Source organism: Varroa destructor, unplaced genomic scaffold (genome assembly GCF_002443255.2).
Source record: "Varroa destructor unplaced genomic scaffold, Vdes_3.0 BEIS01000001.1, whole genome shotgun sequence".
In the NCBI taxonomy this organism is placed as follows: Eukaryota; Metazoa; Arthropoda; class Arachnida; order Mesostigmata; family Varroidae; genus Varroa; species Varroa destructor.
Genome location: NW_019211454.1, coordinates 40,303,952 through 40,316,458, shown reverse-complemented (window position 1 = coordinate 40,316,458; position 12,507 = coordinate 40,303,952). Strand labels below are relative to the sequence as shown.

Genomic DNA, 12,507 nt, shown 5'->3' with positions numbered 1-12,507 from the left:
TATACATATATCCGCAAAATAAAAACGTGTAAGTTTTTCTCGGATAATGATGCAGTCCTTTTTACTGATACAATATATACATTTAGATTGAATTTTTTCATGTCAAACACCATCCACCTTCACAGAAGCTTCAAACGTTTGAGTTTTTAATATAATAACAGACATTTAGGTGATTTGGTAATCGAAGAGACCCAAAAAAGATTTCAAGGGTGTGGCTCTATGAGCCTTCACGTCTACAATAAAGTGATGTGGTTTATGGAAATGAAAACTCATCGTAGAAAGTGCTCTAGATGTAATTACTATAGCTTCGTATTTAGTTAACTAAATTGTCGGAGCTACGATAATCTATGAGCACACAAAGCCATTGAACGCCGCGTACAAAAAAATCTAGGCTTGGTAATATATTCCAACAATGAGAGTTGCCACATGTATACAAGCACCGCATCTGTGGATTAAAAACCGACCTTTCACCAAAACAGATACGTTTCGATAGATATTGAATATAGAACATTATAAGCAAACGTTTTCTGAGGTATTTTAAGGCTTAAAAGTAAACATTCCGCTCATTGTAGGCAGCCTAGTTCTAAATGGCGAAATCCAGCTATGACACTATAACGTGCAATGTCCCATTGCAAATTGCTTGCTATATAAAGCTTATGCTAGGTCCAAAACTAGCAATAAAATAATCAGGTTTAGCTATACAAGTGTTTAGGTATAAAAAATGGTTTTCAATTGATGATATTCTAAATTTCTACGACATCCTCGTTACAAACTTCCGAATCTCGAACCGCTTTAATTGGATAGCATAAAATACATATTGTTTGCTTACTACAAGCATCAGATAGGCTTGCTCACTGAGCACTAGTCTCATAACTGAGAATATTACTATTGCAAGTTATACGTGAACTATAAACTTGAAGTTTCCCTGCCACCTGTTTAACTTGAACCATGCGTTCAGTGCTCGTGACATAAGACCACAGATCAACCAACTCAACGACCGATTTGTTAAGCATTTTTCCTTGGCAGTTCTTCTAATTATACCAATATAGTAAAGTGTCGAAGTGGATAGGATAAAAACCTAGGGAGGTCTTCGCAGCGATAGCGTGTTCTATTAATATTGTTAGTTCTTTAAGAATATAGGTTGTAGGCCTCGGCTTTCAATATGATACACTGTTGCTAGATTCCGGATACTGGCGCAATACGCTTCGCAAACGGCATCTCCATAAAAATAGTACCGCTGGCTTGCATTTGTACTTTTGAAATTATTGACAGTATATAACTCTATTGCAACGCCAAAAGCTTCCACGGAAATATCATTTATTTATCATTCCTCAAGGGATATCATAGGCCTATGGCTCCGCATTAATGACACATACGATACGTTCCGAATGTATACGGTTGTGTTTTGTTTTTGATTGAACATACGAAAGACTCATGCAGGATATACGTCTGAATCCTTAACAAATGAACGGAATCGATGTAGGTCGTATCAAATATTAACCGTGTGAGCGAAAAGTTTGCGGTTTAGATGGCTAGACATTTTTGCTCTGTATAACAAACGCGTACGTTACGAGCGATCGTAAGTGGGTTACGGATGAAGCGTACCATGGCATCGAAAATTTGTTTGGAACACGGCAATGATAGTAAGTGTATAATAGAGATTTTGTCATAAAACAAAAAAAAAAATGCCTATCTGATGTAAACAGTATTTCCATAGAAAAATCACGCAATATTTTCATGTTCTAAATTTCGTTAGTGTGATTTCATTAAGCAAAGAAGCTCATTAAGCACCATTGTCCTATGTAGATCTTCGAAGCAATTGTACTACAACAAAATCTCTATCCAGGTCCCCCCGAAGATGCACCTACCTGCTTGCCTATGTCTATCAGTGCACATATGAATTGCGGCATATCAACGAAATGGGCGTCGCCGCCGCTTACTCTGGAAGTAAAATTGGTCTCGTGAAGGCTGTCCTGACACTTCTTAGAAATTCAAAATACATATTCATTAAGCTTTAATTTAGGTAATCAAAATTAATAGATTATAGTTTATGGAATTCGTTCCTAAGACGGCGAGTTGCGTGAAAGATATTGGTTTTTCCGCTCAACGCGCTCATGTGCAGGATTAAGGTAACTATGTTTCCTGTTTAAGACTAAGATGCAGCTGTTCAACAAAGCTTACAATTAGAGAAATACAGTATAGGTCATCCGTTCAATAAAAGAAAAGAGCGCCACAAAGGATTCGTAGAGCTGGCTGGTTGCAATACGCAAAACTAAATCGAAAAAAAAAAAAAAAAAAAAAAAGATTGTGAATGCCACCCTTGAAAATATACATGAAGATAAATTAAAATGGGAATCATGGGAGTAATTCTTCTGCACAGGCGCGTTCTAACGCTGTTACTTAAAGAGGAATATATGTTTCGAAGTAATTATGTTGGTCTTCCATACATTATGCTTATTAACAACACTTAAAAGTGTAAGGTATCGCTCTCCAATGGGTCCTAAACAGTCATGCAGCGGAAATCTACCTGGCCAGCCTTCGATTCTTTTATTGTGGGCACAGCGATGCAGTACAAACGTTGGCTAGTTGAAGTACTGCTTAATTTATCTACAATGTATTTAGCTCATTTTTGACCTGTGGACAGATTATGTAAACATTGACCAAGTTGAGCTAGTTGTTTCTTAGGTAGGAACAATATGAGTACCGCAAAAACCTAACATTCGCACATCTCTTACGGGCATCAGTAATTTTTGGCTAGATACTACATCGAGTGTTAGCGGATCGCATGCCTAGCAAAAAAAAAAAAGAACGGACGTATCTGCTCATCTAATATAGGCTAAGAGCCCTACGAATGTCCAACGTTCTGTAACTAATTATGGTTCTGATCGAATATAACTAGCAGTGAATGTAACAATAATATTGCTAGATATATTTACATATCGGTTTGCGCGCAGTAGACATCAGACATCCGCTTTCACTATGTGCGCTACCTGTAGAAGAAAAGATCGCTCAGAAAGGCTATCGTTTGCACCATCAATATGGTGTGACACAATGGGTCACAAGGTGAAGCGACAAGACCTCAAAGCGAAAAGTTACCGGTTGATGACGGCAGCGTAGTTCTTCCAAGTTGTTCTGATAGCAGCGGATGCATATATTAGAGGCGGTCTACATGCCGCGTATTGGTTCGTTCAATTCATATATATGTATTTTTGTGTCTCTGTGCGTAACGCCATCTGTTTCTGCTTTCCGTAACGAATCAGCAAGCGTGTTATCGAGCTTAGATTATGCCAACCAGATAGCTCAATCAGAAACACTCGCAGGTGGCTTATTTGGACCTTTTTACTCCTTTTCTATTACAACTACTACTATAAGCAGTTTGCAAGCAGCTTCAACGGCGCATCCGTGAACGGCGATAATGTGTCGAATACAGATAATAGCATGTTGTTTTGTGTTTTACCAAGTTTAATCACTTTATCACAAAGAAAGATGAATTGAAAGAAGGCAAGATACCGGGTGACAACTCAGAACCAAATTTAGGCCGGCACTTAGAATTCTTTTTGAGCTTGATGTTGTGAAAATCCCCTTGCCTTATGTTACGATCACGTTATCATTTAGCAAAGGTGAACAACGAGGCTTGAGGAAACGTTTGGTACCAACAACAATCGTCTGATTGTCACGAGGCACTTTCTAACCGAGTACTGGCATCTGGTAAGTGCGAACCTCCTTCCAAGCGAGAGGGCTTTTCACCACTGGCTAGAAGGACTCCCTTGCCGCTTTACCCGCACTCTGGGCTATCAGTGCAGACTTTTTCTGTGAGCGTCGTCCGTAATAGCTGATTGTTCGTCGGGACTACGAGCCGGGCCGCCAACCGTCCGAAGCGGTTTCCAAGCGTTGAAGTTCAAAACGTGTTCTGTCTCGTGCGTCTGGGTACCCGGACGGACGCTCTACACTAGCCGGCTTGTCGGGGCAGACATGTGCGAAGATATCCATTAGCACAGTGTGTGAGTGAAGCTGAAGCTGAAATGAGGCCTAAATCATTACTACTCTTAGCGTTTATCGCTTGGACGGCAGTTGCTGTAGAACACGAAGACCAGCATCGTGACCTTCGATTAGAGAGGCAACTCGGAGATGACGTCCCACTTGACCCTGAATCGCAAGAGAGACTCGTCCGCATAGCTCGTCAAATGGGAGCTATTGTAACAACCGAGCCATCAATCCATGTGACCCAAACGCTTGCGAGGCCCACCATTGTGATGGACGAAGTTGACTCAGCAGACTGGGAGCTAGTGGCGCCTACGAAAGAGGGTGAGACACCGGATCGAACAGTGCAGGAACGAATTCAACGAAAACCTAGGAAGATCAACCTTAAGTCGTCACCTTTGGTGGAATGGAGAACTGGTCAGCTGTTGCCCAAAGACAGTTTGTCAGAAACGGTGACCTCGGCGGAGAAGAAATCTATTGGCAGGTACTTTGAAACTATCAAAAATCGGATTGGCTCATTAAAGTCAATAGACTTTCCAAAAGCCGAGTTCCGTTCCATATGGTCACACACTGAACCTGAAGATTTGGCGTCGGCTCAGTTTCGTGCCGAAGGTCGTGAAGATGGCGACCCGCTTCGTGAAAGGTTATGGACAATACCTTCGAAAAAAGCTAAGCCGCAACAGCAGTTACAGGCGAAGAAACCTGATCGTAAACCGCCTCGCAAAAAAAGACCATATCAAGGTGTTTCGACCTCGAAGCCGTCCCGGTATATCGCTACCCCGGCAACGCAAACAATAACTAGCTTTCCTTCCCCGAACGAAACGGCCGTTGAACATGCGTTCACTGCAGCTTCTACGTTGCTTGATAATGACGATGCCACTGAAACCACCCTGACTAGTCAAAACACTTCCGAGATGCAGACGGAAACACCTCTAGAAGCGAGCGTCGACAAATATACGCGTGTTCCTTATAAGATGCCATCGTTTGCTGGTCTATTAACACACGACGAAGTTGACAAAGTCATGTCCATAGATGAGAAAACCAAAAATATTCTACAGCAGCTAACTGCGTTAAACCTTTATCAGGAATTGCCGATGGAAGTAGAAGCTGACGAAGACGATGCTCGACTTTCTCTCGATGACTCTACTACACAGCGAAATGAAGAAAGCATTATTGATGACCGCGATGAAGGGGCAGTTGTCGATTGCTCGCGCGAAGTCCACTACAGTGTATATGGAGGTACAGACCCAACAGCGCGACATCAACTACGTCAAGAACTTTTTGTAGGCTCTGGGTCAAACGCAGCATTCAACGGCCAATCATCGGTGATAACGAGTACAGTATACGCGTAGCTTACAAAATAGTTTCATGTTTGATTTATTAATTGGATAACTTGTCAATCTTCTGTGTCACAATGACCTTTGTCACTTTATCATATAATCGTTCGTTTATAATTTGGACCCTTATTCAACCTCTCTTCATCTTACGTAGAATTTATACAACTGTCCAAAAAGAAAATATATCTTGAAATGATTCTCATTGCAGTTACATAAGGCGCATGCAAATGAATTGAAATCACTTTTAAATATTGTCAACTGTTAGATACGCTAAAAACTACACCGAATCATACTGGGGCACTTGGACAAGCAGCGTTGTCCAGAGAGGACAAGGTGGTGAATGATGACCTTCAGCAGCTAACCCTGCATCCAGAGGATATGGAACTCCAATACATCGAGAGTCCAGAAACGGATAGTGACCCATCCGTTACGTACGTTTCCACAAGGAGTCCTAAGTAAGTAATGTATTTGGTACGAATCCCACAAGTAATGGGGGTGCGTATAATCATTCTTAAATAGTTTAAAAGTCGTCAAGAAATCCTTTGGACTAATCGGTGTGATTTGTTATGGCCAAGTGTTGCAACAGTGAAATTTCATAGAAAAGCTTAGGGTTATCTGTGCTTCGGTGGCTATGTACAAGCCGCAGAAGGTAGTGTTCTATCACTTTTGGTATCGAAACGATGCTCCGCTGCATATTTCTTTGTTTATGATAACATAAAATGACTAACTCGCCGACATGCGTTACTTATTGAAATTTTCCAAGAAATATTTGTGTTGTATGATTTGAATAGTTCAATCTGCTATTCCCATAAAGCAGTTCTATGCATATGGACGAGCCAGGTTGAGCGATCCCTTTTGCTTTACTGCAGATATATACGGCATGTATCAATAGATTGAACATGACTTTTGTTATCTCGACAACAACATATAGTACACCACAATGTGATGATGGAAGATATTCATAACAGGTGTAAAAGGGTATTCCAGACAAAATACAATCATGTTCGTACATATATACAATTTCCGTCCGTTCTCCGAGGACAGACACGCATTAATTTTTTTATTTCAGAAATATCTCGTCTGACAACAATTCAGCCATCTTGAGCCGTAACGGCATTACCTCACATGTTACATATAACAGAAAAGTGACCCGCAGACCAACTGAACGTAAGTTTTCCACAATTATAACACCAACGTGCATCTAAGTAAGTAGACTAGGAGTCATCAATAACAATGGAATGTTTAATCTCTGAATTTAACACCGTACCACATTGTCGCTGGCAGCAATGCTCAAGCTACACTAAGAATTATCCTCAACTACTTACATGTGGTTGTCCTATTTATCGCACAGGTATTGTTTCGTAAAAAAAAAAATGCTGTTTCTGCACACTTGCAGCATTTCCCGACTCAATGTTGACGATGCCTAATATAATCGATACATAAACGGCTAAAGACTGGTCCCAAATACCAAAAACTGTTTCAATAAAAAAAAATTAATTTTTCTTGCAGGTATGTCAACAACTCGCCGACCCATGAGACCCGGAAGTTCAAAGCAAACATCAGCATCGACGGCTAGAACCACCACTGCCACCGCCATTATGATAACACCAGCCCCATCAACGGCTGATGACAGTTTGGATGCCACTTTAGAGGAAGTCGACTTCGACAAGCAGAGCCAGGTCACCGATGAACCAGATTTAACGACGGAACCATTAACCACTACGAGTATCAACACGACTATGCCGATGGCGACGATGACAGTGACAACAATGACGCCACGACGAAGACCAGGCAAAACGTTAACGAAGAAGGCATCGCAAGCACCGGCAGGCGGTAAAAATCTTACAGATGATCATAGCACTACTACTTCTACGGCTGGTACCAACAACAGAGTTCACCAGAAGAAAAATAAAAAGAAGAAACAGCAGAGTATGGATTCGACAACGAAAGTACCATCAACAAATGGTAGTTTTATGGCGATTAGTAAATCTCAGCAAGGGTCAAATTCTAAGAGCGATTCAACGACCGTTCTATCACCGGTTACGTATCAAGTGCCGCAGGTGATTTTGCCACCTCCACAGCTTTCAATGAATCCGCTAGCAGCTCTTACTAATCTCCTGCCGCTTCTGCAAATGCTTAACAGGCCGGCACCGCTATTCTATCAGCAGTTGTCCCAGATGGCAAGTCAAACTGCTGGTGTCGGCGGTATCAAAAACAGTGTCAGTCGGCCTCAGCAACTGCAACAGCAACAAGAGCATGTCACTGTTAAACCTATGCAGTATCAACAGGTGCCTCATTATAGCGTACCTCAATACGGCATTAGTAGCCCTTACTACCTTCCTCACGTCTATACACAGCAACTAGCTAACATGTCGGCTGCATCGACAACGACCCCAACGCCATTAATTCCCACCCCACTCAGCAGGCCAATGAGTTTACCTCAGATGATTGAACCGTTAGCAGAAAAGCCGAATTCTGCTAATAGTAATATTGCTAACCCAGGGAAGAAGACGCACTTCCAAAGGAAGCCACAGCAGAAGCCTACGTTACAGTTAGGAGGGTCTAATCAACAGCTTCCAAACATTGCTACCACCATTCGCACCATGATGCATCTCCTGAACGCTAATAATCTCATGCTTGCTGGCAATAACGCGAATAGAAACAGTAAGAAGCATCGAATGCCAAAATTTGTTGATGTAAATGATCCATCATACGAACTAGACAATCAGCGCTTTCCTTCAAATACTAAATATGACAGTAACAAGTATTACAATAATAGTGGCAAGCGAAGGGGCGAATGGGGTAAACAGCAAGAACTTCGCCACGATAATTCGACGCAAGACAAATTTCTCATGGACCCAGTAGCTAGAGCGCTAGATACATTTAAGTCGCGTGCGATGACAAATTCTCAAAGTAGATTCGTTACATCAGAATCCGCTAGAACAAAACCTATGGTATCGTCTGCACTAACTCACAAATACAACGACAAGGTTACGCTTTATGATGAAGACCTGCCGTCTGGTTTTCCTCAGCTCTCAGATAAAGTGGATAGTCACTTCTTAAAACCTATCATGGGACGACGGATGGACATCAATGTGGTAGATGAGAATGACGACGCCAACGTTCTTGGCCGAACTATTGGTGCCGAAAGCAACTACAAGATGCTAATAGGTTTGCTAACTGGTGCCCTCAGCCGGCGGCGAGATTTTCGAAGTCTTGCTAAGCAGACCCAGAGACAATTCGACATTGAAAAGTCCCGCCAGATGGCGAACAATATGGTTATGAGATCGTTACTCTACAGTCCCCTACCGATGTACCAGCGCCTTCCGTCTCGAGTTGCGTGGCCTATGGTGCAGCAGCCTTCGTCGTCATTATCAGCGGCAGGTCCGCAACGGCCGCCAATCAATCTGGTGCACAACATCCCATCTGCTACCATCACCATTGGCGGTCGGCCGGTCCTCTACGGGAAACATCTCGTAGACCGGCCACGTCAGCCGCGATATTATTTTTTTGACGGCGTGCCTCGAAAAGGGCATACCATCAGCCGTTTCAATGAGCGCGATCTTAAAAGCGTTGAGGAAACCTTTGATACAACGTTTCCAAGCGCTCCTATCAAGAGTACATTTCGTTCCATTGAGCGACCAATGACAGCAGCGGTATCACTGCCGTTGACTTCGCAAACACCGGCTAAGCAGACAGCCGCCACTGTCAAGAACGATACACCTCTCGAGACCTCGTCCTCTGAGGGTCTTTTTCCAATTCAGAAACCTCTGAATTTTCTGGGTGGCCTCTCCGTTCGACAGCAAACGCTATCGGCACCTCCAAAACATCAGCCCAACGCGGACCAGCGGCAGCAAAATTTTTCTATGGAAATTCCATATCTTAACACAAGCCTGCCAGCAGGCGTTCGGATTGTGATTCCTACAACGACAAGTACAACTATGGCCCCATCGCCAGTGATTAAATTCACCAATCGAATTGGCGACCGTAGAACAAGGCGCTCTACCACGAATCAGACTGGCCCTCTCGACCGAGACCCTTCTATGATCCACCCTATATATCAAGTTAAAATAAATCCTTTTGTCTACGCACAAGGTTTGCTTGCTACTAAAAAAGGTCAAGCTAACGTTAACAATAAACCTGCGGTGCCTTTTTTTGAGTTTGTTGGTGAGGTGCGTCAGGGCAATTCAAGCGATCTGAATAGTTCTACGGCCTTGCGCAGGAGTTGCACCTCACCGGAACAAGCCTTCCTGCAGGTAAATGACTGGAACGATTTGTTGTATTCTACGGAATTTCGAAGCGGCTTTGATGAGTCGGAAGCTAGTATCAGTTCCACTACACCTTATCGTTACGACCAACGCCGGCCTGTAAGAGCCATTGAGAACTCGGAAATTGACGACTTCAGTCGGTGTTTCTACCCGAATACGACGTTCTCGACGATGCTTAATTGTAACGATGATATTTATTCATGCAACAGAGGCACAAGAAGCAGAGAGGGCTGCTCGTGTGATGACGACTGCGTTATGTTTGGAGACTGTTGTTGGGATAAAGTAAGCGAACTTCAAAAGGAATTTGGCTCCTTGGCAGATATTGAGTATTCGCGAGAGAGGCTTAAGCTACTCACTTGTGTCAGGTCAAATAGGAATATTTCGTATCACATGATCTCGAAGTGTGATCCGTCTTGGAAAAATTATCCTGAGAGCGAGCTGTGTTCAGGATCGCATCCTGAGGACGCCCTGCTTCAAATTCCAGTCACCTCGAAAAAGACACTAAACACATATAGGAATATTGTGTGCGCTCATTGTCACGATGATGTGTTGGATCTAGTTTTTTGGGAAGTCGAATTCCACTGTCGTAAACAATTGCAAACTTTTTCTGTTCACCGAGCTATAGGTAATTGCCCATTCGGAACTAACCCTCCTGCTAGCCTCACAAGAAAGGAGAAACAGTTTGCCGCCAGACCCTGCAACCCTAACGTCGATTATGAAACCTCGACTGATTTAGAATGTGAGCACATTAGCGCCAATGAATCTGCGACAATTCGCGCTCCAAGCAGACATGTCGCTAATAGGTTGGCTGTCATGTGTGATCTCATCTATCTGCCAACAATCAACGTAGGCGTTTCGAAGTGCGATAGCGTATTCTACCGCAATCGATTTTGCGCATTGTGTCGGCGGCATTTGACACGGGATTTAAGATGCCCCGTCAATGCTGCGATGCCTATGCACTTGGACTCCGGTGAGCTGTCCGATGAAAACGAAACAAAATTTTATTTGAATCTACGCTGGCAGAACAGTGATGTGCTCTGCGATAAAGCCGATCATACGTTTGACCCGTGGAAAAAGGGTTGCCGCCAAATATTTTATGGCAAATCGTTGCCGCGGTGTGACGGCTCGGGGCCTGGGTCGTTGGCCAATAATCCGATGAGCTATTTTCTTGTCAGACAGACGTGGTTTAGTTACGTGTCAATAGGCTGTCTCGTGTTAACAATAGTTTCCTATTGTTTCGGCTGTGTTGATAGTAAGATTCACCCGTTCGAATCGGGACCGTCACCGGTGGATAATATCATACTTTGCCTCGTTTCTTCACTGTTGGGCGCCCAGCTCTTGTTTCACGTCTCGATTACAAAAAACAATTGTCATACGCGATTCACTTGCGTATACTTCGGCGTTGCCTTCCATTTCTGCACAATTTCCTGCTTTGCGTGGACCAACGTACTGCTGCATAAGGTGTGGACCTATCTCAAATACGCTGCTGAGAATAGTGACAAGCGGTTATCGACATTCTTCGCAGGTTACTGCCTCTACGCCTGGATCTTCCCTGCCGTAACAGTTGGAATAGCTAGTTTCACTAACCTTACTCTCGACTCGAACGACCGGATCTCGCCATGTTATGGTTGCCACGGCATTTGTTTCATTAGCAACCTTCCTGCTTTCTGGCTGTTTCTTGGTATACCCCTTATATACGCGGTGTCTATCAACATCGTTCGCTTCGCCGAAGTATTTCAAGAATGCCGGAACCAGACGGAGGAGGCGATGTATCATTGTATGGCTCGCTTACCCTTTCGGAGTGTCATTAGCGCAATTTTACTAGCAACATTGATACCGCTAACCTGGGCACTGGCCTTGACGGCCGTTTCTTTACACAATGAACGTGCTTGGCTGACATTTCTATTCTGCTATGCATGTCACGGTCCGATGTGTCTATTGCTTAGCGGGGCAGTTTTTCGTTACCTTCGTCCCTTTAGGCGTATCAGAGTTCTCTTGACCAGTGTACAGTTGTGCACCATAGATCATACCGCATGCCGCGTGGGGGCTAAAACCTCTAGTGCGAACGAGGCCGATTCCGATCAATCACGTAATCCGTTCGTTAAACCGGGTAAACGAGATAAAGAAGGCCGTAGTCAGCAATTGCGCTAACACGACTATTTATCGACCTCATGGCAGCCAATCGACTTTGAAATGTTTCCATAAATGCGTTTCTAATACAGAGATATTGGCCGTTTCTTTTCCACGCTAAGACAGATTAATGGTTATGAACTCCTGCCTTCGCCAGACGATTTACCCACTTATGAATGTTTCAATTAATAGGACCTTTTTAACGAAACACATTTAACGAAAATGAGGAAAATAACTTGATTTCTTTCGGAAACCGCTTCGTAATTTGGATTAGGACAAACCCTAAATTAGCTTCCAGTGAACCCTGCGTCCTGCAAACAAATCCATATAGAAGCTATTTAATAAAGATTTACTTTTCAGAGCTTCGAAACGATGAATCTAACCACATACACTTTGATTTGTTACAGACGGCTAATATCTCAAAGTAAGTCATAATCGCCTAGGACACCATCAGTGTGAGAAGATATAGTTTACGCTAACGTTGAGTAAATTTTCCCTTGGCTCAAGGTGCGGATCGTTTTAGCCAGGGAGTGCAAATACACCAAAAACTCTGCGGCATATTTAATGAGACATAAAAGCTTTATTTATTTCGCGGTCACAGTACCGCGTTGAACACATCAATTATGTAAGGGATGGCTTTTATGATGGCTATAACTAACAAATAAACAAACTATGATCTATTAAAACGTCCATACAAGCCTTATATAATATTGTATAATTTTTTTTTGCGTTTTCGCCTGCGCACAGGATAGGGCTTATGGTATTTGATGCTGCTGCATTGGAACTGCTGT

At 43.1% G+C, this 12,507-nt stretch overlaps 1 protein-coding gene across 1 annotated transcript; it reads left to right on the top strand.

Moving 5' to 3' along the window:
* Nucleotides 1-3,949: 3,949 nt before the first annotated feature.
* Nucleotides 3,950-12,507, top strand: LOC111243235 (uncharacterized). Its single transcript, XM_086977692.1, has 4 exons — nucleotides 3,950-5,316; nucleotides 5,584-5,773; nucleotides 6,388-6,485; nucleotides 6,828-12,507. The coding sequence occupies exons 1-4, from the start codon at nucleotides 4,023-4,025 to the stop codon at nucleotides 11,735-11,737; spliced, it is 6,492 nt and encodes a 2,163-aa protein (XP_086833818.1). The 5' UTR covers nucleotides 3,950-4,022; the 3' UTR covers nucleotides 11,738-12,507.

Bases quoted from the DNA above. Each gene is read 5' to 3' on its own strand.
- LOC111243235 (XM_086977692.1), top strand. From the start codon at position 4,023: ATGAGGCCTAAATCATTACTACTCTTAGCGTTTATCGCTTGGACGGCA. The intron at 5,774-6,387 runs GTAAGTAATGTA...TTTTTATTTCAG, and splicing joins GTTTCCACAAGGAGTCCTAA to AAATATCTCGTCTGACAACA. The intron at 6,486-6,827 runs GTAAGTTTTCCA...TTTTTCTTGCAG, and splicing joins GACCCGCAGACCAACTGAAC to GTATGTCAACAACTCGCCGA.